The sequence below is a fragment of the Zootoca vivipara genome, chromosome 2 (assembly GCF_965207765.1).
Source record: "Zootoca vivipara chromosome 2, rZooViv2.hap1.1, whole genome shotgun sequence".
Taxonomy (NCBI): domain Eukaryota; kingdom Metazoa; phylum Chordata; class Lepidosauria; order Squamata; family Lacertidae; genus Zootoca; species Zootoca vivipara.
In genome coordinates this window covers 21846064-21873339 of record NC_142584.1, presented here as the reverse complement: position 1 = coordinate 21873339, position 27276 = coordinate 21846064, and the positions used below count along the sequence as shown (strand labels likewise).

Genomic DNA, 27276 nt, shown 5'->3' with positions numbered 1-27276 from the left:
TCTACATGGTACCTAACAACCTGAAAGGTGGTGCTGACACACCCAGGAAACCCACCAAAACACTGGAGAGGTTGTACCCTTTTGGACACCAGTCCTACAAGAAATAGGCAAAATGACAAAACAGGTACTAGAAGCCACCTGAGAACTGGCCCTACTGAATATTTCCCAAGACAATAGGCACATTCACACTACAAAGAACTCATAACCCACCTATGCTCAGCAGCCAGGATCATCATAACTAGACACTGGAGGTGACCTTTAGGAGTGAAAATAAGCCACTGGGGTCAAACTGGGAAAACCTAACCAACAAATTGAAACTAGCATGGGGACAAACAAAAGAGGATGCCTTCACCCCATTGTGGCTCCCCTTTATTACATGCACAGCCCAACAAGACAAGAATCTACCGACAGCATATGAATCAATATGACTAACTTGACCTAACAACCCCCTGCCCCTCACCCATGGAAACAAAACTCTCTGCAGTCAACTGAAGGCAACCAACTAGGCCTTGTCTCCCAATCTCCCTCACTGCCAGTGAAGACGAATGAATGAATAGAAAGAGAACCTACCCATGTGATGCTGACACAAAACCTTGCACATAACACTATGGTAAATAATGAACACTTAGTACCCCCTTCTCTCCCCCCGCCCACCTCTCTTCTCCCCCAACCTTATATCATCTAAAACATTAGTGCCTCATGTTGAATATGACTGATCTGTAGAAAGGACTCTGAACTGAAAACAGATGCTGTTTGTACTCCTGTAACCCCATAAAACTTAATAAAAAACCAATTGCACTTCAGAATTAGTGACAAGGCATTTATGGCATTGTTCTAGCTCCCCCTTTTGGGTTACATGTTCTGAACAACAGTCACATTATAATAGATCTGGTCAGATAGGTATAGCCAGCATTTCATGAGCTCGAAATAAGTATTTTGCCTGCAGCCAATCACTTTAAGCCACTATGAATTACATTCAGTAATGTCAAAATACATTTCAATATATCTGTAATGTGGTATAAGACTACCAATGCTCCATTTTGTTTTGGCTGGTTTAAACCATTACCATTGCAAGTTGCAAAGAACCCTATATACTGCATGCATGCATACGTCCATTTATTTAAATGGGTTTCTCTCACTTTTCCAAATGCAAATTGTAAAGGCAACATAACTAAATCACTTTGTACAGCATATTAAAGCATTGCATTATCTTTTGCCATTTTTAATGTCAAAACACAAGATGCACTACATGTTTGACAGACCTAACTTTTTGTGTTCAGTTTTCAAGGTCTCTACAATTTGTAGCAGCACACCCCAGTTCTAATGTTTTGATAACCATGGCAAGCCATTTGTTCCACTGGCCACTGGGATAACAAAATAGAGGAATAAACATTCATATGATAAAGTCAAAGTTGCATGTAATCAATTTAGGGTTAGGTTGTGTAAGGGTGACTCCCTACAGGGAGCCAGCCCCCATCATCCTGACGTCCACTTCGTCAAGTACAGAGAGCACCAGTGATTCTGAAGCAGCCAGAGGGGGAGGGGGAGACTCGGAGGAGGAGAGAAATCAGAGGGAGGTACAATGGGAAAGCTCGGGGGCGGAGGGATGCAGGTAGACGCTTAGGGATGCTGCAGAACCAGGGAACCGACCGCTCAGGGAGGAAGCTGAAAGGACATCACTCCTTCCTGCGCCAGAAATAAGGAGAGCGCCGCAACGCAGGTCAAGGGGGCGGCGTTTTGGGGTGCACAGACTACTTTGCTGGAGTAGGAACAGACGTACGCCATTGTCGGATTCTGATTCGGGATGAGAGGTCATGTTTTAAGCTGTCTCTGCACTGTAAATAAATAGCACAATAAACGTCTTTGAAGACAAACTGGACTCAGGCGGAGTTACTCCAGAGTAGCCACGACGACCCTCTGACAGGTTGTAAAGAGAATAAAGTGGAGATTGTATTATCACACCCCTATGAGAAACTGAATTTGAATGAAAGCCATACCTTATATCTCTACTTATGAAAGTAAAGATGTTCCAGCCATTGATGCACTCTATAGTTTGATGGTTAAATTCTGGGTTCTAGCAGATTTGCATTAGTTTTAACATCCATGCTTCCGGCAGACTTTGACAGATGTAGGGTGACACCCTGCTGGGTTCATGATGGTAGTGCTAACAAATCTTCCATCTGATCTTCCATTCTGCTTTTTTTTCATTTAAAAAATGTAGTACTTGCAGTTTACAAAAGAAAGATTAGTCCTAGGAGCTGCTTGTCTGATAACAACCTTAGAAAAAGTATTGCCACTTTAGTTTACATACATACTTTTACTTCAATCTCTAACAATATAAACCCATGAACATCAGAAGCATCAGAAACAGAAATTACGCTCCGTTACAAGTATTGATTAACTGATGTAGTTTTCACAAATATATGTTCTGCAACTGCAATTCCCCCCCCCAAGATAAAATAAAAATATAATAATCTAAAACTAGACCTCTTTATGCTTTGGCATTACAGATTAGTAAAGCATTCTTCAGCCTTAGCTGTCTTTTACTCCCTCCTTTCCTTATGGCTTCTAATATCTATGTAAAGCAAAGTACTGTATAGTTACAATTCATGAATCTTGTGGGGAATGTGCAACCCGTTGATTTTCCTGCCATATAGCTTTGATCCAAAGCAACTTGTCTGTGACTGGAAATGTTAAATAGTAAAGGAGCTTCATTCATTCATGCAAACCTTCAGTTCTCTGAAGCATATGGAGGAAAAAGGAAAGGTTAGAATCAGAAGCAAATGATCTTTTAGAAAGTGCTTCTGGTGAAAGGAAGAAGCATGAGATGGTTGGATTTAAAAGGCATATTATTTAAAGGAAGTTCTATGGGTTGATGCAGCTAATTTTGTCCACAGTTACTATTTCACATACTGTATGAGATGACGATACACTACAAAAGTGTTCAATGTTACTATGAAGTGTGAAGAAGCAATGTTTATTTGAATTAAGTTTTAATGGATGTTGAGTAAGATGTTCTGACATTTGTACTACATTGCAACGCATTTGACATGGGAAGTTTTCTGTCTGGTCCTGTGAAAGTTAGTTTACCCTGCCGCTTGGGGCCTTAACTAACAGCTGCGATATAATCTCCGAATTTTCAGTTTGACACCATTGGCTGGAGCTGATGGTGCATATTTAGCCAGGTGCTGGTCAGCAGAAGGTTAGTTGGAGATAGGTTAGTCATTGAGTCAGCCAAGAAGAAGACAGCAGAATAAGAAGGAAGGCCTGGGTGGAGTGGCTTGTGGGCAAAGACTTGCTGGGGGTAGCTGAATCACAAAGGCATTTACCCTTTTCCAACCTGACAAATATGCCAAACAGTACAATTTTATGTGTTAGCTGTACATAATGCATTTTATATTTTTAAAGTAGTAAATTAAGCTGAGATGATATAAGAAATATGTACTGCATATATTTCAATTCACACACACACCCCAAAATTCAAAACATTCATTTCTGGAAAACAAATAAAAAAAATTCCAGGGGATGAACATGTCCAGAAATGGCACATCTCATTCTCTACATATGACCAATATGGGTTTTGATCACACAGACTTGTATGTAAAGCTATATGTAAAGTCCTCCCGTCAAGAGGCTGGACTCCAGTCTCACATGCCAAAGGAGACACAACATTATTCGGAGGCGGGCTGCTAGATCCTTCTTAAATCCTTGTTTCAAGGGACCAGCACTTACTTCTGTAAGCATCAGTTTCATGTCTAGGTTGCGAACAACTTAAACATCAGCCTGCTGCAGTTGTTGCCATTCAAAGGCTGTGCTCAGAGATGGATCGAAACAATCACGTTCCTGCTCTTTGACAAGTTCTAGGAAAACCTGCACAATACAGTAAAAAAGGGGGGTTCTTCAGCTAAGTAGTTCTTAAAAGGAATCACATTTCTTTTCTTTGGATCATTCTGATGAAAATGAAGATAATTGAATTTCAATCCTATTATGTACAGATGTGACCTAAATCTGTACAGTCATACCTCTGTTTAAGTACGCTTCGGTTTGAGTATTTTCAGTTTAAGTACTCCACGGACCTGTCTGGAACGGATTAATGCACTTTCCATTACTTTCAATGGGAAAGTTCGCTTCAGGTTAAGTACAGACTTCCGGAACCAATTGTGTACTTAAACCGAGGTGCCACTGTAGTTGTTTTTTAAAAGGATGGAGCCTACTCCATCATGCCAGTTGCCATTTCCTTTAAATATGGAAAATTATTAGCGGTCTCAATCCAGAACTGCTCAAAAATGTAAGCTGAAATTTTTCTTTAAAAAACCCCCCTGATGAACTCCATATTTTTTTAGCTAATCCAAGAACAACAAAAAACAAACCAAAAAACCACTCCATGCATCTCCAAGGACGTGGGGAAATCTTTCTACTGGCTGTACACAAACTAATGATCATGATGAGGAAAAGATGCTACAGGGAGAAAATAAAGGGTAAAAAATATCACCCTCCCCTATTCAGGACTTGCAAGAAGCAGCTAGCTCGCTCCATGGGCTGGTTTCTTCCCCTTTTGTATGCAATGGAATCCCTTAGCTACACAATATATAATGCAGAAGAAACCAGTGATTCCACCTTCTGCGAGTGCATTGCACTCTTCTCCCCACCTCCCAGTTCTTCCCAGGAAGAATCTCCATTTCCCCCTGTTTAGTATGTCAAAGCAATGCCATTCCACTGACTCCAGTAGGGGCAAACTGAGAAGCCAGGAAAGCTAGCAATATTTTAAGCTAAGTGGGCAGAAAAATCCCCTCTGCTGAGGTTTTATGGGCGACCCCTTGCCTTGCCCCAGTTCTTTTCAGAGCCAGGCTCAGGAGAACTTCAACAGATCTCTAAAAGTGGGTTTGCAGAAAATTCCCACTTGGATAGATAATCCTGTGTTCTGGATGCAGAGATCCAGCACTGGCTGGGGTGGCACTTGCCAAGCTCTCTTGGCACTAAGTTTCCAATCCAGCAGAGGAAGCCCATGAGGAAGCTGAATTGTGAATGCAGTGCTACACATTTTCAAATCATAGTTGAAAATCACATTACCTGCTCCAAGGTGTTCAAAGAAAAGCTGTACTCCTCAAAGCTGAAGGTTCGTTTAGCTGTGTGGATAAAAAGCCAATTATGTTTGGTTGACCCAAATCAGCTTGATAGGTCCTTTTCACGAAAATGACTGAATTTCAGTCCCAGAGCATCTGCTTTGCATGCAGAAGATTCCAGAGCTGGGGAAGAACACTTCTGGGTTACTGAAGAGCTGCTGCCAGTCAGCAAAGAATGCTTTGCTAGATGGACCTGACGGTCTGACTCTGCATAAGGAAGCTTTCTATGTTTCTATGTTCCCATGATGCACCATGCATCTTCATTCATGCAAGATGCTCTTCCGCCCCTTCAACACCCCAGATGTCTGAGGGTGCAGCAAGAACACACAAACATGTAGAAAAATACAATATGCCTCTACATTCCCTTAATGTGCTGGATGTCACACACCTTTCTAGAGATGTTGGAGGTAGGGAAGGCCTACTTAGTGAGTCGGAAGGAGGCATCTTCTCCACTGTGCGTAGAGGGAAGGAAAGGGGGCAATACCCAAATCAGGTGGGCATTAAAATGACTTCCTCCACAAACAACTGCACAGTATGTCTGGACGTACCTTCCTCTAACATGGAGAAGGCCTTGGACAAAGGCAGCGCATCTTCCATTGGGATCTTGTAGGCCAACAAAGTGGATATCCTAAGGGGAGGGGAAAATCAACTCAGTCACCAGAACGGCTTTGATCCAACTGGAGTAAGTGCAGTGCAAGCAGTCTGCGTGTACACAGCCCTGGTTAAAAAAAACAAAGTCCTGTATGGGGGAATGGGGGGAGTTGAATCTAGCGCGCGCACACACACATGCATGTGCACACAGACACATATACACTCAAAGAGAAACTTTTACTGCTGAGCAACAAGACTAGATTTTTAAAGGGTCTCCTTGTGCACAGCCTTGGCTGTTGGCAGCAGCATGCTTTGGGATCTCAAATTTCAACGGCACCCTGTACAGCACTAAAATTCGGCACATACCCGCCTCTCTCGCTCTATTCTACAGCCTCCTTTTGGTGCTCCCTGGGGCAACGCATAGTGCAATCACACTGGTTGTGCGCCACCCTAAAACTGCCTCTGTTGTTGGGTTCAAATGTTTCCTCGTCCACCTTTCGGTAGAAACAGAAGCCACCTGAAATGGGGAGTGTGGGGCCGTCTCCAGAAATAACTCCTGCTCAGTATGTAGCAGGTGTACGTGCTGGTTCATCATTGGGGCCTAGAAAGCTGGGGGGACAGGAAGAAGCAGAAGGGCATTCTGTCCCCGTCATGTTCGTCTGGCCCATTACCAAAAGCTCAAGGAGACTAAGTAAGGGGGTATACAAGAACATAAAGTATAGCAACCAAAATAATTCAGGAAATTGTGTGTCAAGCTGCAGGAAAAACACTGCAGTTACCTTTCTTGACGAGCTGCATGTGGGAAGATCTGTAGAATATGAGTATTCAGAAGCTCCCCGTGGTCCACGCCCTTAACTTTTATTTGGAGCAAATAATTTTTGCCAAATTTGCTTTTCAGATACTGAATAGAACCAAGACACCTGCAGAAGGAAGGAAGCAGCATTTGTGACATCTGGATTTGGGGGCTGAAGATAACATTTGGTTATAGAAAGTGGTTTTGTTGAGTGTTATATTGGAGGGGATGAAGTTATTGAGAAGCTTCTTATGAGAAGGTGGAAAAAGAATAAGAAGAATCTTTTACCCCATCAACACATCAGCTGTTTATGGTATCTGTCAGGGGTTTTTGCGGCTACTCTTGAGTAAAGACACTCCACGCCTGCTTATCTTAAAGCATTTATTATGGTGCATTCTATTTACAGTGCAAAGTCTATTGAGAACATATCTGCTTAGTCTGAGTCAGAACCTCGCAATGGCTTATTTCTGTTTTGCGCCCAACGTAACAGTTTGGGGATGCTAAAGCGCCTCCCTCTTGTCCTACGGGGTGCCATTCGCCTCAATTCAGGCGTCGGGGGGAAAGGGCCGCCCTTCTGACTGCCTTCCCTGCCTTTCCAGCCCCTCTTCCTCCCTCTCTGCTTGGAGTGGAGGCTCTTTGACTCTGCCTGAGTCCTGTCCCTCACTTTCTGCTTCCTGCCTCCTGTAATCTGATCCGCTGCTAGACTTACTGCTCTGAGAGGAACTCGATTGGATTAGTGGAGGCTGTTCCCTATAAGCCTTCCCCCTTACAGTATCCTAATATGCTGGAAAACAAAATGCAAGTTGAAGCTCACCTGAGCTGTCCAGTCACCATGATGGCTACTCTGTCACACACTGCCTCAGCTTCTTCCATGTGATGAGTTGTCAAAATGGCTCCTTGGTCTTTGTCCTTCAGCGCAGTGAGGATTGCTTTCCTATAGTCAACATGAGATTTACTAGAGTGGAGTAGGGTTGAAGGAGCCATAAACGGCCTGTTCCTAGCAGACATTATTGTCTGGTATTTCAAAAAGGCACTGAACACATTCACAATATTTACTTGGATAAGCATACCGTATTTTTCTGTGTATTGGACAAGGTTTTTTGACACAAAAATCATGTCAAAAAACCAGTGTCATCCAATACACGGCTAGTGCCATGGGGGCGGGGAGATGCCGCTGTGCACAGAGAGCAACTTGGGGGCGCTGGCTGGCGGTGCACAGCTTCCCCCGATGCCGCTGGATGCAGGAAGCACTCCCTGGATCATTTTCTGCATGCAGCGGCATCGGGGGAAGTTGCCTTCCGGCCAACCAGCTGGCTGGCTGGAGCGCAACTTCCCTTGCTGCTGCTGCATGGGGGAAACGCTCTCTACCTGCACGCAGGAAATGATCTAGGGAGTGTTTCCTGCCTGCAGCTGCGTGGGGAGAGAGGCTCAACAACTTTGGACCATCTCCCCTCATTTCCTTAAAATCGAGTCCCCCAAAATAGGGGGGGTCCTTATACACGGGGGTGTCTAATAGATGGGAAAGTATGGTACATTTTGTTTTGAGTGATGTGCTGTTATGTATTGCAAATTCACAAACCTGGTTCGAGATATTAAATGTACGAGTCACTCACCACACCTGGCGCTTTCCTTTGGGATCCATTCCCGCTGTTGGTTCATCTAATAGCATCACTGCAGGATTGCTCAGCATGCTCAGGGCAAAGCATAACTAAAATGAAGGAAATAGTAATAACCATTTAAAGTTGCTTCAAACATGTGATAAGATATATTTTGGGGGGTGGTGGAGTAAGTACAAATACAACCAATAGTATTTGGATGACAGCTGAGTCTGTGGTGACAGTTGCCCAGGTGCAGAAACCCAGAAAATTATCAATATGTGAGTGAGAACTAGTGATTGTAAGAAGGCGTTCTTCTCTGTTCCACCACTGATTCTGTTGTGTTGTAGTTTCTCTTCTGCCCAAACGGCATTATCCAGGGGTCCCCAAACTTACCTCGCCGAGGGCCGGTGCCGCCAGCGCTGATCGTGCTGCGGGCTGGAGCGTGCACCCATATGCGTGCGCACGCGCAATTTCCGTCGCACTTCCGGGTTGCCAGAACACCGGAAATCGCTTGTGCGCATGCGCATGGGCCTCTTCCGGCCTGGAAGTGTGCCGGAAATGATGCTTGCACATGCGCACAAGCTATTTCTGATGTTCCTGGCGACCTGGAAGTGGGCAGCCACGCTGGTAAGAGCAGGCAGTGGCCAGCGGGGGTCACCGGCGGCCACATAAATGAGCCTCGCAGGCCGCATCCGGCCCCCAGGCCTTAGTTTGGGGAACCCTGGCATTATCTCTCTCACAGTCTGCTGTGGCAAAATTATTCGTTTCAGTGCAGAGGAAGCAACGGTGGAAAAGCAAGGCAATTAGGACTTCCAAGGATAATTTTCAGTCCCAAAGTTTTGAATGGACACACCCTGGTAAGACTAGCATATTTAGAGCAGAAGGTCTGTTAAGGACTAAGGTGTTTAAATCACCGAGACAGCAATCTGCAGCATGTTCTGCGATCCTCTTGCATTGCATCTTCTTATTCACAACCAATCCAATTAACTCAAAAGACAGGCTAATCTCCCACCCAGTATAACATAATGACATACAATGTAGATGTTAATAAACCAGGGCTGGCTCCAGGTTTGCACACTGTATCCACCTGCCATGTGAGTATGCTTCCCTCCTTGTAGTGGGCTGTGGATGGCCCTGATTGTTAATGTTATGTATTCAGTGGTCCATGTTTGCCTGAGCTTGGCCCTGATTGTTTATGTTATGTATTCAGTGGTCCATGTCTGCCTGAGCTTGAGTCTGGACTAAGGATTCTGAGCTCCTGTGTTCTGATTCGACACATGATATCCAATCATAGAACATTTCAGGATTTGGGCCTCTGCCATTGGCCCTTAAACTCTGAGTCATGATTTGCAGCTTGGAAGACAGCCAATCACGTTGGGAGTGGCAGTGGCCCAGGCCTCCAAAAATGTATATAAGCAGTTGCTTTGCCCCTGTTATCCAGTTCTGTAGTTCAATAAAGGTTCTTGCTGTTATCACTCTGTCTTGCCTCATGGGAACCTACACTTCAGTTAATAGAACAGGGAAGTGGGAGAGAGCATTTTCTCTCAGTAGACAGGCAGATGAGATGGAGTTCCGCACAAACAACAGCAGCGAAGAGGTGGAGGTGGCAGTGTCGGTGAAGACCAGGACGCAGCAGTGTGGGCAAGGAGGATAAGATGCAGTGCAGTGGCAAAGAACTAGCACTGGCTGAGCAACAAACCCAAGTATATTGTGGTGCCACTTGGTCTCTAGCCATTAGCCGACATTAAATATTTGGGAACTGGTTCAAGAAACTAACGAAACACAGAACTTACTTTCCTTTTCAGTCCAGCGGGTAATGCCTTAGTTGCCGTTTTCAAATGGCCCTGGAGTTCTAGAGCTTGAACTATTCTGAAAGAAAGAACAGAAGAAACGACATCTGGAGTATTCTAGAACGGATCTCTTTTGCACAAGAATTACAGGGGAGGTTGCAAGTGAATCTCAGGGATGCTGAATGGAAATGAAGCACACATGCTAGTTGTCAGTGTAAGAACTTGTGCTAACCATCCACCTCCCTAGAAGAAACGTCAATGCTGAAAACAATTAGCTTTCAAAGTCCAATGAGTATAGAATTTGCACTCAGTACCCCAAAAACTAAGAGACAGGAATTGTACAATGAAAGCAGGATCTTTTGCTGCCCTTACCGACTGATGGCTATACCAGCTGAGTCTTTCTGCATCCCTTTCACGGCTGCATTAATCTCCAGATGTTCTTTTATAGTCAGACTGGGCCAGAGGGCATCCTCCTGGGGACAGTAGCCAAGAAAACCGACAGCGTTTTCTTCCGTTGCAGCTGCATCAGCTCCTTTCATCAGGACCTGTTCAAAATATTGTGGCCCCATTTAAATTTGTTCAACATGAGTCGTCTTTTGAAATATAAAAGTCCTATCTAGGAAATTCCACCTCCCATGCAAAAATCCCTCACTGTTACTAGTCCGAGATGGGAATCTGCTATTGATGCCATTAACATACTACTCTTTGTAATGCATTGAAGCTGACTTTTGCAGTGATGGTGCATCTGTACATGAAATAGAACAGTACATTTTAGTGCTCGCACCTACCTGTCCAGCTGTTGGATCTGTGTCTCCTGTTATCATATTCATGGTTGTACTTTTACCAGCTCCATTGGGTCCAAGAAGCCCCAAAATTTCTCCTAGAAGAACACACATACAGTACTCACACTTTTGTAAGGATACTACACATTATCACAGCAAATAAAATAATAAAATAAAATAAAATAATTTATTATTTATCGTTCTGCCCAGATACTGAGGTCCAGCGCTGAGGGCCTTTTGGCAGTTCCCTCACTACGAGAAGTCAAGTTACAGGGAACCAGGCAGAGGGCCTTCTCGGTAGTGGCACCCACCCTGTGGAACACCCTCCCACCAGAGGTCAAAGAGAATAACAATTACCAGACCTTTAGAAGGCATCTCAAGGCAGCCCTGTTTAGGGAAGCTTTTAATGTTTGATGATTTCTGTGTTTTGTTGGAAGCCGCCCAGAGTGGCTGGGGGAACCCGGCCAGATGGGCGGGGTATAAATATATTATTATTATTATTATTATTATTATTATTATTATTATTATTTATTAATACCCCGCCCATCTGGCTGGGTTTCCCTAGCCACTCTGAGCGGCTCCCAATATAATATTAAAAACACGATAAATACATCAAACATTAAAAACTTCCCTAAACAGGGCTGCCTTCAGATGTCTTCTATTTCCTTGACATCTGTAGGGAGGGCCTTCCACAGGGAGGGTACCACTACTCAGAAGGCCCTCTGCCTGGTTCCCTGTTACTTTGCTTCTCACAGTGAGGGAATCAGCAAAAGACACTTGGAGGAGGACCTCGGTGTCTGGGCTGAACTGGGGGTGGAGACGCTCCTTCAGGTATACTGGGCCGAGGCCGTTTAGGGCTTTAAAGGTCAGCACCAACACTTTGAATTGTGCTCGGAAACGTACTGGGAGCCAATGAAAGTCTTTCAGGACTGGTGTTACCCTGTTTGCCCAAAAATAAGACATACCCATAAAATACGCTGTAGCAGGATTTCTAAGCATTTGTGCAATATAAGCCATACCCCGGAAATAAGACATAGTGATAGGCACAGTTCTGGAGGGCGCCAAGGAAGAGGTGAGGCTGGACGTGTAATTAAAAAAATAAGACATCCCTTGAAAATAAGCCATAGTGTGTCTTCTTGAGGAAAAATAAATATAAGACAGCGTCTTATTTTCGGGAAAACATGGTATATGGTCTCAGATAGCTATATTTATAAGAAATATTGCACTCAGTTGCTTCTGTCATCTCCCCAGGTACTACTCAAAGTCTTAACAATTGGATATGATCTTTAGAGTAAGGCTGCAACTTTAAACTTTGAGGTCTTGCAACTGAGTAAACACACATAGTACAACACATCACTATCTTAGCAATTTAGGGTCCCTATAATTATTTTAGAGAAATTTGTTTTTTAATGTTGATTTTTGATATAGTAAAACTGCTTATATAAAGCTTTAAAAATAACTTAAGTAATTTTTTAACAGCCTGATTCCCTGGCAGAAACAAATGCCCTTCTATAAGTTTTGCTTCATTTTAACTTTCTAGAACAGTGAAGAAAATTTTCCTGGGTATAATGGAGAGAAAAGTGGCAAATCGGCCCACTATTTCCGAAGCCCTGCCGGCTTGCATCCGCCAGTCTGGGAGCTGACTGGGCAACATATTTCTCGGTTCCTACACAGATTTGTTGTTGTTTTTCAATCCACCTTCCACTGAAACCAAGTGTGAAATTACCCAGCCCATCTCCAAGTTGCCATTTGTAACAAGCCCGATCCTGGGTCCCATCTAGGAAGAGGAGGGTCTTTGGGTTCAGTAGATTCAAGTCTGGCTCTGCTTCTGGCTTGCCCCAGGAACACTGCATTTCCGGGGCTACTGTCAGTAAAAATGCTGCAACTGGTAGATCAATGGCAGCGAAACTTTCGACAGTAGCTGTAGCCCCGTGCCAGCAAAGGGGCACCTGCACCACATCAGAACCCACCAAGCAGCCAGCAGATCTGGGGTTTAGGGTTGGTCTGCCCCTATACAGTCGTACCTCGGTTTAAGTACGCTTTGGTTTGAGTATTTTCAGTTTAAGTACTCCGCGGACCGTCTGGAACGAATTAATCCACTTTCCATTACTTTCAATGGGAAAGTTCACTTCAGGTGAAGTACGCTTCAGTTTAAGTACTCCGTGGACCATCTGGAACGGATTAATCCACTTTCCATTACTTTCAATGGGAAAGTTCGCTTCAGGTTAAGTATGCTTCAGTTTAAGCACGGACTTTTACACTCACAATTCGGGTTGAGTACTCCGTGGACCCGTTTGGAACAGATTAATCCACTTTCCATTACTTTCAATGGGAAAGTTCACTTCAGGTTAAGTACGCTTCAGTTTAAGTACTCCACAGACTGACTGGAACGGATTAATCCACTTTCCATTACTTTCAATGGGAAAGTTCGCCTCAGGTTAAGTATGCTTCAGGTTAAGCACGGATTTTTACACTCACAATTCGGGTTGAGTACTCCGTGGACCCGTTTGGAACAGATTAATCCACTTTCCATTACTTTCAATGGGAAAGTTCACTTCAGGTTAAGTACGCTTCAGTTTAAGTACTCCACAGACTGACTGGAACGGATTAATCCACTTTCCATTACTTTCAATGGGAAAGTTCGCTTCAGGTTAAGTATGCTTCAGGTTAAGTACAGACTTCCGGAACTTAAACCAAGGTACCAAGGTACTGATTCCTTTCCTTCCTATCTGAGTCACTTACAATATATTCAAATGTCAAACATCCCCCAAAATGCCCTCAAAGTAAAAGTTATACTTTTCCTTGGTCAAGCTGTAACAGTAATTTTCCATTGCCAGCAAACCTTTTTTAACACAGAAGGAGACACTTTTGGTGGCCACTTTTCCCAGCGTCTTGCTTTTCTTGCAACAGGAACAAGCCTTCTCACTTCTGTATTCTTTGCGCAAGTTGCTAACTAGGATGACTGGTCTCTAAGTAGGGGCAGAAGAGAGAAGCTTGCTTACGGCATGTATACATACATAGATATTCCTTTGGTTTAAGTGAGTCAAAGCAAGAACCATAGAAGACATTCTGCTTCAGACAGAAACATAGGAAGAAGTTGACCTATAACAAGCCAGGCTACATCTACTCTCTGAATGGAGGCAGCACCCCAAGATATCAGGCAAAGGATTTCCACGCCATCTACCTGAACAGTAAAGAGAGCCCGGGGATTGACTCTGAAGCCTTCCTGTATGCAAAGCATGAGCTCTATCAGTGAGCTGTGGTCCCACTCCAAAGCTAAATGCCTCAAGTATACATCATTGGATAGTACTAACTGTGGCAGCATCCCCATCGCACACCTGTGCAATGCAAACAACTGTCAGAACTGTGGCATATTAAGAAACCAGGTAAAGATGTTGGAAGAAAAGATGATGCTTCAAGACCTTGATCCCAGAATTATTGTTAGGTCAAGTAGGTCACCTTAACATTAATATGTTAATATTAATAAGCTAAGACAGTGGTTCCCAATTGGTGGTCTGCATAACTATTCACATAACAAAAGCTACTGTAGAGATAGCAACATTTTCAAAAGTAGGGGGTCCATGGCTTGGCTTTTGAAAAACAGGGCGTCTGCACTTAAGGTACTGACACTCTTCTTCCTGACACTAATATCTCATCCCAACATAGAGCTCTGTTTATCTAGGAGGCCTCAGTCCTTTTCTCTTAGCATCTCTTCCTCCACTTTTCCAGCTTTTATAAGAAGTACCCGTGGAGTGCCAAAGATGTTAGGCGTTTAAGCTGTAAAAGCTTATTTTCCAAGGTGACCGTAAGTGGGAGCAGGCATCGAGTTACATTGCACAAGCAAATCACTGCAATGAACACCAGAGCAAGCTATAAAGCCTTTCTAAAACAAGGAAATCACAGTAATTCTGCTTTACCTCTTCCTGATTTGCAGAGGCCAGTGCACTCTGAACTCTTGCCCTTTCCTCTTGAACATCTCTATCATCGCCCTGACTGGCCTCTTCCGGGTTCTGATGGCCGCTCTTTCTCTGTGGAGAAATCCTACAGATCAAAGACACCACACAAAGTGTTTAAAAAGCACTGCACACCAAGGAATGAATTCCATTTTCAAGTAGGAAAGCAGAAAGCAGTTCATAAGAAAGCGAGAATCTCTGAACTTAATGTGCAAACTCGCAACAGCCTAGAAAATGCTGCCTTGCAGAATTACACCTGCTTCTGCAGAAAACTGTCCCAAACACATATCATTGGGGGGGGGGCGCCAGGCGGGAAACATATGCATAATTATAGTTTGTATATCCCTAGCCACAGTATTATTGTTGTATGAATTTTGTTGGAGGGGGGTGGGGGACAGTCTGCACAATGCCCCCAAGTCCCTTCCAATTTCTTGCTTCCTATATCTGTAGGGGGGTAGGAAGTATGAGAGCAAGCTCATCAAGTCAATCTCTCTAGGTAACGGCTGTGGCTGAGTAGATAAGCAACACAATAAGCATAATTGCTCTGCACCATACCGCAGGTCTGGATCCTGTCCAGAGCATGGGCGTAGGCTAGGGCCATGGCACGACTCCATCGGTGACCCTGGGGGTGCTTTTAATTGACATATATCATAGGGCTCCACCCTACCGGTGGTTTACCCTTATGAGACTCCCTGCAGATGGGCAGAAGTCAGGATATAATTTCACCCAATGCCTAAGGCAAACCGCTCACATCTGTAACCAATAAAGTTGTGGCCTATTTTATCCCATTAAGCTAAACATTTGTGTCCGTGTGCTCCATCTGTTACACAGGCTGAGACCTGCAGACTGTCTCGCCAGAGTGGTGCATGCTCTAGTTATCTCTCGCTTGGACCACTGCAATGCGCTCTACGTGGGGCTACCTTTGAAGGAGACCCAGAAACTACAACTAATCCAGAATGTGGCAGCTAGACTGGTGACTGGGAGCGGCCACCGAGACCACGTAACACCGGTCTTGAAAGATCTCCATTGGCTCCCAGTTAATTTCCGAGCACAATTCAAAGTGTTGGTGCTGACCTTTAAAGCCCTAAATGGCCTCGGTCCAGTACACCTGAAGGAGCGTCTCCACCCCCATCGTTCTGCCTGGACACTGAGGTCCAGTGCCGGGGGCCTTCTGGCGGTTCCCTCATTGCGAGAAGCCAAGTTACAGGGAACTAGGCAGAGCGCCTTCTCGGTAGTGGCGCCCACTCTGTGGAACACCCTCCCATCTGATGTCAAAGAGAACAACAACTACCAAACTTTTAGAAGACATCTGAAGGCAGCCCTGTTTAGGGAGGCTTTTAATGTTTAATAGATTACTATATTTTATTTTTCTGTTGGAAGACGCCTAGAGTGGCTGGTGAAACCCAGCCAGATGGGTGGGGTATAAATAATATATTATTATTATTATTATTATTATTATTATTATTATTATTATTAATTATTCTCTAAGGCAGGCACCCCCAAACTGTGGCCCTCCAGATGTTTTGGACTACAATCCCCATCATCCCTGACCACTGGTCCTGTTAGCTAGGGATCATGGGAGTTGTAGGCCAAAACATCTGGAGGGCTGCAGTTTGGGGATGCCTGTTCTAAGGGAACTGCGGGGCTCGGGGCCTCGCCACGCAAATATAAGAATAGCCAGTGCAGTGTGAGCTAGGCAGAAAGAAGGTGGAGAAGTTGGAGACACAGAGATATGATTGCTCTGCGCTGGGCTTTGGGGCTTCCCTGGAAGCTTATTGGGAATGCAAGATCTGTTGGGGAGTGAATGCTGTTAATGCCCCTCGGCATATTCTAAAGACACCACAGTCCCTGACAGTCTTCATTCAAAGAAAACTGAACTTGGGAATGCACTGAAACCCCTGGAATCTCTCACCACTTGGAGACTGGGGTGGTGTGGAACATTATTAAGATCACCATTATTATTTTTCTATTTATAAAGTCAACTCCTGGAGCTAAAGATTGATTGTTAACATTGTTTTATAGATTATAAATCCTGCATTGATTTGTTAATCATATAATATAGCTCACTTTAATTGTGACGCTTATCTTATTTTTTTAGTCACTGATTTGTAAGCAGTGTTTTATAGATTGCAAATGTTCTACTGATGATTTGTTAATTATTCTATTTCATTTATGTTGTTATTTGTGATGTTCTATTATATTCTATCATGTTATTGCTTTTTTCTTTTGTAAGCCACTTTGGGATTCATTTGAATGAAAAGCAGCACAGAAATATAATAAATCAAATCAAAACATTATATATTCTGCCTATGTGAGGTAATTTTTTAAAATCATACTTTAACAACAAAATAATATCCTCTTTTTTCAGAAGCTTGGCTCTATGGAAGAAAACAAGCACCCTTATGAAATGAAAGATTCCAAAAAAAAAAAAATATGAAGGTGTTTGTTGAATCTTGAATATCCTCTTTAAATAACAACAACTGTGAAATGCATCTTCCTTTACAATGGGCGAAACACATTAAAGCAGAGCTTTCCAAACCTTTCACATTGGTGACCCCTTTTTAATTTTAATTCAGTTTTACTAGCAAACAAGAGGTTAAACTAACCCCTTCCAAGGCCCAGGAGGAGAATTGATGCAAAAATTGGGGTTTCACTTTTGCTGCCCAACTCCCCATGGGACTCTTAGAGTCTCCTAAGTCCATGACTTTTACCTCAGCGTGGGGAACTTTCGCACGACACGACACACCTACACACTGCAGCCGACCCACTAACATTTCGCAACACAGAGTTTGGAAATCTCTGCCTTAAAGTTTTCATGGAATAATAAATAAAGTGAACCAAGGGCTGGATTAAACTAAAAAAGCCCCGTCACCAGAAACCTGTTCAAGAACTTCCAAAAGTACAACAGGACTACCCCAGCTCCTCCATCCATTACTGCATCAAATTGGCTTTGAGAAGGGGTCAAGAAAACCCCTGGAACAGTAAGTGGGAGGTGAGAGAAGTTCATTCCCTCAGGCCAGCAGAGATGCTTGCATTGACAGAGCCATTTGCTTAGCACTACATTGAATTACCCCCAGGGGATATTGGGACGCAGGTGGCACTGTGGGCTTTCCTAGGGCTTGCCTATCAGAAGGTCGGTGGTTCGAAGCCCCGCAACGGGGTGAGCTCCCATAGCTCGGTCCCAACTCCTGCCAACCTAGCAGTTTGAAAGCACGTCAAAGTGCAAGTAGATAAATAGGTCCCGCTCCAGCGAGAAGGTAAACTGTGTTTCCGTGCACTGCTCTGGTTCGCCAGAAGTGGCTTAGTCATGCTGGCCACATGACCCGGAAGCTGTACGCCGGCTCCCTCAGCCTATGGAGTGAGATGAGTGCCGCAACCCCAGAGTCGTCCACGACTGGGTGGTCAGGGGTCCCTTTACCTTTACACTGAATTACTCCCAGGGGATATTGGGATTCTTAAGCGTAGAACTAGAAAAACTAGCTTTTGAGAGAGAGAGAGAGAGAGAGAGAGAGAGAGAGAGAGAGAATCTATGAATATAAAAAGTGAGGTACAGACGTACAGTGGTACCTCTACTTACAAATTTAATGCGTTCTGAACACACATTTGTAAGTCTAAAAAAATTGTAAGTCGAATCCCACAGGAATGCATTGGGAGAAAAAATTCGTAAGTAGAAGCAACCCTATCTAAAAATTTGTAAGTAGAAAAAATCCTATCTAAACCACATCGAAGATGGAGGACGGAGCTCCATTCGTAAGTAGAAACATTCGTAAGTAGAGTTATTCGTAAGTAGAGGTACCACTGTACCTCGAAAGTTGAACAGAATCTGTTCCAAAACTCCGTTCGACTTCTGAAAAGTTTGGAAACCAAGGCGCAGCTTAGGATTGGTTCTTGATTGCACAGGCATGCGAGAAACAACAGCGGAAGCCACGCCAGATGTCTGGCTTTTTTAAAAAAAAGTTTGAAAACCGGAACACCCACTTCTGGTTTTTGATCATTCAGGAGCCGAAACATTAGACTCCCAAGGCGTTGGGGAGCCGAGGTATGACTGTATGTATTTGAAAGCCATCATTTCAGAAGAAAAACATGAAAATATTTTGCATTACTAAGTCTGACTGCATAAGAAGGTTAACCATATGTGTACAAACCTAAACACAGGATCTCTTCTCATAAGTGGCCTGCCATATTTTGCCACCAGACAGCGAAGTAAAAGAATGAGAACCACAATGTGGAAGTAAGGCTAAACAAACAGAAGGAAAAAAAACACAGAAACAACCAATTATGTTCAAGAAGTGTACAGATCTATAACCAACTTAAATCAATATATTTGGGCTACAATCCTATAAACCAGTAGTAGGGTCATCTTCATTTGGCCCATCCAGCCATTTGGGGCAAACCAACACACCTGCCAATCATCTGACATACTAACCACATCATGCCTGGGGCAACTAAGGGGATTTCCCATCTTAACACCATAGCACTAAGATCAGAGATAAGCAAGAGTTATCGCCGATGCTCTTATCTACAATCTGGTCTTAGTGCTCATCAGTAAGACAGGGAGATAATATTCCTCTGCCTGCCATTTAGAGACCAGGTAGAGAGATCCATTGTAGAGAAGGATTTCGTATGACGTAGGTACACTTTCAGAGCTCTGCATGTCCAGTGAGTGCCAGGCTGGCTCCTTAGGTTATTTTAGGTGCGGACAGAAAGTCAGAGAGTCAGATCTTGTTGGACGTGGAACCTAGATAGCACTTTTGGAAGGAAGGAAGGAAAAGGTCTGAATGTAGTGCCACCTTATCCTTGTGGAAAATACAAAGATGTTTAGGTGTAGAAAGTGCTGGAAACTCCGACAGTGATTGCCACCAAAAGAGAACTTTGAAAGAAAGGATCTTTAGGGGTACAATACATAGACGTTCGAAAGGAGGTCTCTAAAGAGCTGTGAGGACCGAGTGTAAATTCCAGGTGGGAAAGCGATGTGCCATTGGTGGGTGTTGATGTACTGCACCCTTGAGAACCAGTTCTGGGAAAAGGGCAGCCTACCAGTAGCACTCAGAATGGAGGAAATGGATGAGACATGTCTTTTGAGTTGGACATTTCACTGGGCACTGGTTCTGGAAAGTTTATCAATATAAGTAAACAACTAAGGAATAAAAGAAGGGTGACAAATAAGGGTGGCAAATAAGGTGGCAACGGAAAGGGTTTTGTTTGTCTGTTTGGTTGGTTGGTTGGTTAACTGGTTTCGTTTTTGTGTGTATGTAAGAAACCACAATGTGTGGACAAACAAAGAACTGTAGAACTAAAACAACAATAAGGGAAATCTAAAGGGAAAAAGAGGGTTCAGAAACTAGTAAAAAACTTAGTTGAATCAGGAGAGCCAGGAGGAACGTACTGTATGCATCTAGACAGGAGGAAAAACTGAGCGAGTCCAGCCTGTTTCCCACAAGTCTTTGCTCCTGTCTAGTGTATCGCAACAAGGTGAACACCCATTCCATTAGATACAACACCCCACAAACTAAAATATCTCCCCTACAAATATTGAAGAATTCATTTCTTACCATAATGGAAGCCACCAAGATCACATTCAATTTTGGAGTATTTTCATCATAATATCTGTCAAAATCAGTCAATATCTGTAAGGGGGGGGGGGGGAAGGTGATTATATAGATTATTCCCTCTAATACTGAAGTCAGGTTGTGCTAGTGCCTGTCAGCTTGAAAGTTAGCGTCCCACCCAATTAAGTTAATTGTTTCTGCTTACTCAGAAGTACAGTGGTACCTTGGTTTATGAACACAATTGGTTCCTGATGTCTGTTTATAAACTGAAACGTTCATAAACTGAAGCGATCTTTCCCATTGAAAGTAATGGAAAGTGGATTAATCCGTTCCAGACGGGTCCGCGGAGTACTCAACCTGAAGCGTACTTAACCTGAAGCATGGGTGTAATTGGTTCCGGAAGTCTGTTCATAAACTGAAGCGTTCATAAACTGAAGCGAACTTTCCCATTGAAAGTAATGGAAAGTGAATTAATCCGTTCCAGATGGGTCCGTGGCGTTCGTAAACTGAAAATTCGTAAACCGAGGTGTTCATAAACCGAGGTTCCACTTACTAGTTTGTGAAGTAAAAGAAAATGACTTTGAAAGAAAGTGACTCGAGGACCTGTGAGCTTCTGAGACCTACATTATGTTGAGTGTTTCTCATTGTGGGAGATAGGAAAATTGGGAACTGCAGGTCTAGGCAGGATTGGTTTTTTGGTATTCAACCTGTATATTGCCCTTCATCCAAAGATTGCAGGGCGATTCACAGCATACGAGACAAAAGCGCAAAAGGCATAATAAGGACAGGAACAAACCAAAGCAATAAACATCCCCCCCTCTCCAAAAAACATGTAAAAGGACATAGGATGTTAGCCAAAGGCCTGGCTGAAAAGGATAAACTACATTTCTCAGAATCCTTTTCATGAGGCGGAGGAGAAGATGGGCTTCAAATGTATTCGGGGGGGGGGGAGGTGTAGGCAGCCAGAATCAATCGATGGGGGGGGGGAGATTCCCAGAGGGCCTGGAGCCCCCTCTCGACCTAGAGGGGTACAACAGAGCAAGGGGGGGAATCCTGGAATTTAGTACCAAATTGGATCTCTGCTAAAACAAATTTGCTGGTCATTATGTGAGTAACATCTCTCAGGATTGTTTGGAATTGGATGCAATGATTAGGATTAAGCCGTATGGAGGCATCCATATGGACCAGAGTTGTTGGATCAGTTTAGGTATAAGGGGGAGGGCTTATAGGGAACAGCCCCCCCCCCCTCATCAGGTCGAGCTCTTCGCAGAGCAGCAAGTCCAGTAGCGGATCAGATTACAGGAATCAGGAAGTAGAGAGGGAGGAGCGAGGCTCTGACAGCATGCGAGTAGAGAAGGAAGCAGCTGAGAAGGAAATGACGGGATTGGCCAGTGGAGGGTGAGAGGGAGGCCCTTTGGGGTTCCCAAGCTGTTATGTTGGGCGCGGAACAGGAAGAAGCCATTGCGAGGTTCTAACTCGGACTAAGCAGACATGTTTACCAGACTCTTTGCACAGTAAATAATATGCACACTACAGTAAAGACACCTTAAAGACAAGGAGGTGTGGAGCGTCGTTACTCAAGAGTAGCCACAAGAACCTCTGACATTAGGTTATTACATCCCGAGGATGTGGAGAGCTGGAGTGCCAACTCTAGGGGGCGGAGGTGTCTTGCGCTCCCTCAATATTTGTTTCAAGGGGGCCCAGCTCAATGTCGTGGAAGGCTGCACCAGCCTGCACAGTGTCAGGAGACATCGAGGGGACCCGCATGCCTAGTGCGGGGTCACACCAGCCTGCGCAATGGTGGGAGACATGTGTGATGTCACGTGACGTGCACATGACGTCACCCATGCGTGCTGAGCTCCAGTCCCCCCAATCTTGGGGGTAAACCGGCGCCACTGGTAGAGCAAGTGCTTGAAAGTGTGGGGCCAATGATGTGCTTCCTTGATCCTCTGCTTCATAAGAGCAAGGTGCAGGGCAGGGGTTTGACCAGGAAGTAATTAAAAATTCGTTATGGGAGAAGGTGGTGCCACCATCCTCAAAGAAGGCAGCAGTATGACCTCTCCTCAAGAAGAGGTACGTGACTAAGAGGAAGTTCAAGATACCAGGAATAGGCTGCACTTTTGCTTACCGATGAGAAAGCTATTATAAATTCCGTCGCTGGATACAGGGGAAGAATTAATATTAGTAGATAATGCGCATATTGTGAAGGATCAATGACTCCAATAATCAAAGCAAGCATGTTCACCTGAAATGAAACAAGGTATATTAAGCTTTTGAACAGATTAAACAGCTTCTTCCCCTTTTGTTTTCCATACTGAGGCTTAACTCCTTTACACCACAAATGAAACACAGCCAAGTGTGTGTAACTACACCTCTCAACTTACGTGGGGGTTATGTTCTGAGGACAGAGTGTGAAGCCAAAATCACGTATAGCCAACGCATATTGGGTTCAATGGTGGGTGGGATTGCCAAAGTCTTTTTTTTCCTGGATACCTGCCCCCCTTTCTGTCCCCTTTCAACTTTCATTTCATTTATTTGCCAAGTGCATGAAACCGAATGCTCAGAAGTTCAATGTGCATAAGTTGAGAGTTACCACTCTTGTGGGTAGCGGGTGAATCCCACCTCCCACGCCACCGGAAGATTTGAATTGCTGGGGTGGGAGGTGGAACTCACCCGATACCCACAGAGTGCAATCTATACCTCAGGGCTAGCTCAAGACATATTGGCCCCTGAGGTGGACCCCAAAGTGGCTTCCCCTCCCTGCCAGAGAAGAAAGGGTGGGGGAAGATCTACACTGGGAAAAGGGGGGAAGAAAGTTCGACATCGGGAACTGCTGCCACCATGGATTCCGACGCCTGAGGCGGTTGCCTTAGCTTGCCTCACGGGTGAGCTGGCCCTAAATAAGATCTATATTGGGGTCTGTTGCTCCAGTGGATCCTGGTAACCTGAGGCAGTTGCCTCACCTTACCTCACAGCCACTGGCTTTACAGGCATTATTGAGTCTATGGGGGGTAGGAAGGGGCGAAATGACAGTATCCTATTCTAGTGGCAAGAGGGAAAGGTGTTTTGTTTTGTTTTTGTAGCAGAGTATAAGACAGGTGCAGCCTGTCTGAGGTACATTGGTAGTGGGGAGATCTCTCAGCAGAAGTTGGGCAGCTCCTGAAGGAGGATCCTCACAGTCCCAAGCATGGAATAACTTGGCTCACCAGGAAGAAGCCTCAAATGCAGACAGTTTGAAGAAAGTATTTAGAACAGGGTTTCCCAAACTTGAGTCTCCAGCTGTAGTTGGACTACAACTCCCATCATCCCTAGTAAACAGGAGCAGTGGTGAGAGGTGAGGGCAATTGTAGTCCAACAACAGCTGGAGACCTGATTTAGAACACTTAAAGGATCACTGTTTGTGCTCTTTTCTGCTCAAAGTGTTATTCAGTCTTCTATTATTTCACATTATTATATTTGAAGCGTTCATTGATTCGTCTACTTTAATGAAAAATTGTAAACAATTAGAGGTATTGTGAGATTAAGAATATAAGGAAATAAATGATCAGTCAGTGGTCTGGTCATAAAACTTACCAAGATTAAGATGAATGACCAAAAACTGCTAGTATGCCATTTGTTGCGAAACATGAAGGCAATTACATACAGGAATAAGACCATCGACATGCTGTAGCCAAACAGAAATGACACCTGTTAAGAAGAAGGTTAATATTTATTGTTAAGACCGGTGTCTGAAAACAGGGGCTTTCTGGGAAACTCATTTCATACGACCAAACTATACAAAACTATGCAGAAGGCTCATTATGTTCGGGTGAGTTTAGTCCCTTGTAAACTATTGAGGATGGCAGCCCAAGTTTATTATTCAGTGGAAAAGGTTCAATGTTTGTAACTGAAGTTTGTAAATGTTAAAGGTCATTTAAAGACTACTTCTTAAAAGAAATGAAAGTAATTGTACTCACCAAACAAAAAATTGTGGTGGTATGGCCATGAGTTCCCACAATGTCTAATAGTCTGAGCCATGGCCAAAGCAACAGGAGAAGGATAATAAAATGCAAAGGGACGTCCACCAGAGCTAATCCACACCAAAAGGCAGATGGAAAGAGTCCTGAGACCCGCAAGTGAGAACGGGTTTTTATCTAGCCAAGAAAATTGCAAGAGATAATTATGCCCTTCAGTATATGATATGTGCCAAGATATGTAATACTAATATTGTTCATCAGTTACTCAGTTTTTCCACACCCTTTCCCACAGATAGGATGGGAGTGGTGGTTCCCTGCTTGGGGTCGGCTCTAGGGGTAGGCTGGGTGGTGCGGGGCCGGCAGGGGGGCGCTGCGTGGAAGCCATGCTGCGCCCACCAGGGCAGGGGCGCCAGGGTGCCCAACATGCTTGAGACGGCCCTGTCCCTGGTTGTGGAATGCTCTTCCCCAGAGAGGCTTGCCTGGCGCCATTGTTACTTAACTTCAGGCACCAGGTAAAAACATTTCTTGGGCTTTTAATTGCCTCCTTGTGCAATTGCAGTTGTTAACAGTCGTCAACAGGTTTACCACTCCTATCAGCCAATCACCCATTCCCACCACCCTTCTGAGTAATACCCCTCCCCACCCTCTGACTATACATAAGGGTCTGGTGACTTCTGTTTCAGTGTATCTGAAGAAGTGTGCATGCACCCGAAAGCTCATGCCTATGACAAACTTAGTTGGTCTCTTAGGTGCTACTGGAAGGAATTTTTATTTTATTTTTTGCTTCGACTACGTCAGACCAACACGGCTACCTACCTGTAACTAGTACTTTGGTTTCAAAGTGACTAATATATTTAATAAATAATACTAATAAACTTTGTGTACCCCCAAGGGACCATTATAAAGGGTTTGGGTCCTGCAATTTACAAAATGTTAATGGAGAAAGAGATGGCATTTAGGGAGTTCTGAGGGAACAGGAGGGTGAGGGGAGGAAACGAGCAACCAAAGACTAAAGAAGCAGAAGTTCCTAGGTGAGACAGGGAAGGAACTACGGGAGCTGGCAACTTAGTATGCCCTTGCATGTCAGACAGAGGGAATGGTGTATTAATACTTCAAATAAATACCAGCTCTCTCCACTTGAATGAATTGGGAAATCTTTGCACTGACTGCAAGAATACTGAACGGATCATCTCTTGCCACACTTACCTACTGGTACCTGGACCTGCAGATCATTGCTGGAGGCCCTTCTACAGGTGCGCCGACTAGGTGAGATGCAGCAGGGGGCCAAGAGTAAAAGTGCATTTTCAGTAGTGGCATCGCAGTTGTGGAATGACCCCACGGGAAGGCGCACCTGAGACAGGAGTGCCTGGCGTGCTCTGGTCCATGGGGTCATGAAGAGTCGGACACAACGAACACGAAATAGCAGTTTTATCCCCCCCCTTTTTTGGTGTGCTCAGTTTTTCTGAATTTCGAAATGCATATTGTATTACTCTTTTTACCTCTGTTTTTAAAAATCTTTTTAAATAGGGCAGCCTCTACATTTTAAAAACAAATAATAAAACATTCAAAAGGGGAATCTGGACTGGGATATAAGAGCTAGCATAAAACTGAAAGCCTTCTTTACTTCTTCCATTGTGGCACATTGGAGTCAATAGAATCGTTAGCTCCCCATTGCCATCTCCCAAGGTTTAAACATAAATCCAAGAGCTATATCCAACTCAAATTAGTTATCATAAAAACAAGAATGCAGGGGCCATAGGCACCAAAGATATTATGATTCAATGGGTGGTGTGGATTGGCTGACGCTCCAGCAGTTGGGCGGGTGATTTGCAGCTTCTTCCGGCCATGGGTCAGACATGAGGCAGATTTAGCGACATGTGCGGGTGAGCGATTTTGGCAAAAAAGAGAGAGATCCTTTTAAAAAAAGCTCAACAACCCTGGGTAATCCTCCACAAAGAAAGCTGAACAACTCTGTGCCATCTCCCCACATTTTCTAAAATTTGAGTCCCCCAAAATAGGGGGCATATTATACATGGGGGCGTCTTATAGATGGAAAAGCACTGGATTTTTACACTGGATTTTCATGGTGCAAATAGAAGAAGAAGAGGAGTTTGGATTTGATATCCCGCTTTATCACTACCCAAAGGAGTCTCAAAGTGGCTAACAATCTCCTTTCCCTTCCTCCCCCACAACAAACACTCTGTGAGGTGAGTGGGGCTGAGAGACTTCAGAGAAGTGTGACTAGCCCAAGGTCACCCAGCAGCTGCAAGTGGAGGAGCGGAGACGCGAACCCGGTTCCCCAGATTACGAGTCTACCGCTCGTAACCACTACACCACATAGAGCTTTTAAACTTTCTGGCTTGTTTTCTGAGCAAGGCTATCTCCTCTCACCAGGGGTCTGGGATGCTCCCACAAGATCGCACAGAGGTTGGATTCCAAGGGTTTGAGTTCATGCATTTTTGCCTAGACAGGGGACCCTTGGAACCAAATTCCCACATAAGACACAATCGTACTGCAATACCAAGGGTGCTGTGGGTGCTTGGACACTCACAGCAAACTATACGCAGACACAGCACAGATAGATAATCTACCGAGTTTGATGTCAGCTGGAGTGGGAATTGCAAGGGAATAAGTTTCATGCATGTTTAATTACTTTACCTTGTAGTAACGAATGCTCATCATCGCAAAATGTGCTGGAAAGGTAGGGTATACAATTATCCCAAACCTGTACATGCTGCAGAAAAACATCCATAGCTCTTTGCTACTAAATTGCTGGGAAACGAATCAGAAAGATAAAGTTTATAAATGCTGTGTGACAGTATTTATGATTAGAACAGTTGCTATTATTCTCTGTACTTGGTAGGCTTAAAAATGATAGTTAATTATAGGAATAAAGTAGATAATTGATTATTGTCTTTAGGTTGATGATGTACTGTTAACTACTATAAACTCACAAGAACCAACTGAATTCAGAGACTACATCAGTATAAAATCGACTCAGGTGGTACAGATATTATGAGTATTAATATACTGTACTGTACTAGAAGAAATTAAAACTAAAATATCAAAACAAATGACTATTAAGTGGACAAATGTTTCTATCAAATACCTTGGAATATATATAACACCAACTAATAAGAT

At 44.0% G+C, this 27276-nt stretch overlaps 1 protein-coding gene across 3 annotated transcripts in view; it reads right to left on the bottom strand.

Moving 5' to 3' along the window:
- Window positions 1–806: 806 nt before the first annotated feature.
- Window positions 807–27276, bottom strand: part of LOC118079652 (ABC-type organic anion transporter ABCA8) — a 64300-nt gene continuing 37830 nt past the window's right edge. For all 3 annotated transcript variants that reach the window (XM_088661422.1, XM_035104054.3, XM_088661421.1), the window contains exons 23-39: window positions 26794–26907; window positions 24136–24312; window positions 23753–23866; window positions 22308–22424; window positions 20183–20257; window positions 18776–18867; window positions 14595–14718; window positions 13520–13646; window positions 10684–10775; window positions 10268–10440; window positions 9899–9974; window positions 8121–8215; window positions 7322–7441; window positions 6494–6634; window positions 5672–5751; window positions 5071–5126; window positions 807–3870 (exon numbers count right to left, since the gene is read on the bottom strand). In XM_088661422.1, the coding sequence (XP_088517548.1) occupies window positions 3772–3870; window positions 5071–5126; window positions 5672–5751; window positions 6494–6634; window positions 7322–7441; window positions 8121–8215; window positions 9899–9974; window positions 10268–10440; window positions 10684–10775; window positions 13520–13646; window positions 14595–14718; window positions 18776–18867; window positions 20183–20257; window positions 22308–22424; window positions 23753–23866; window positions 24136–24312; window positions 26794–26907 (1872 nt within the window). In that variant the 3' untranslated portion in view covers window positions 807–3771. The remainder of the gene's footprint in view (window positions 3871–5070; window positions 5127–5671; window positions 5752–6493; window positions 6635–7321; window positions 7442–8120; window positions 8216–9898; window positions 9975–10267; window positions 10441–10683; window positions 10776–13519; window positions 13647–14594; window positions 14719–18775; window positions 18868–20182; window positions 20258–22307; window positions 22425–23752; window positions 23867–24135; window positions 24313–26793; window positions 26908–27276) is intronic.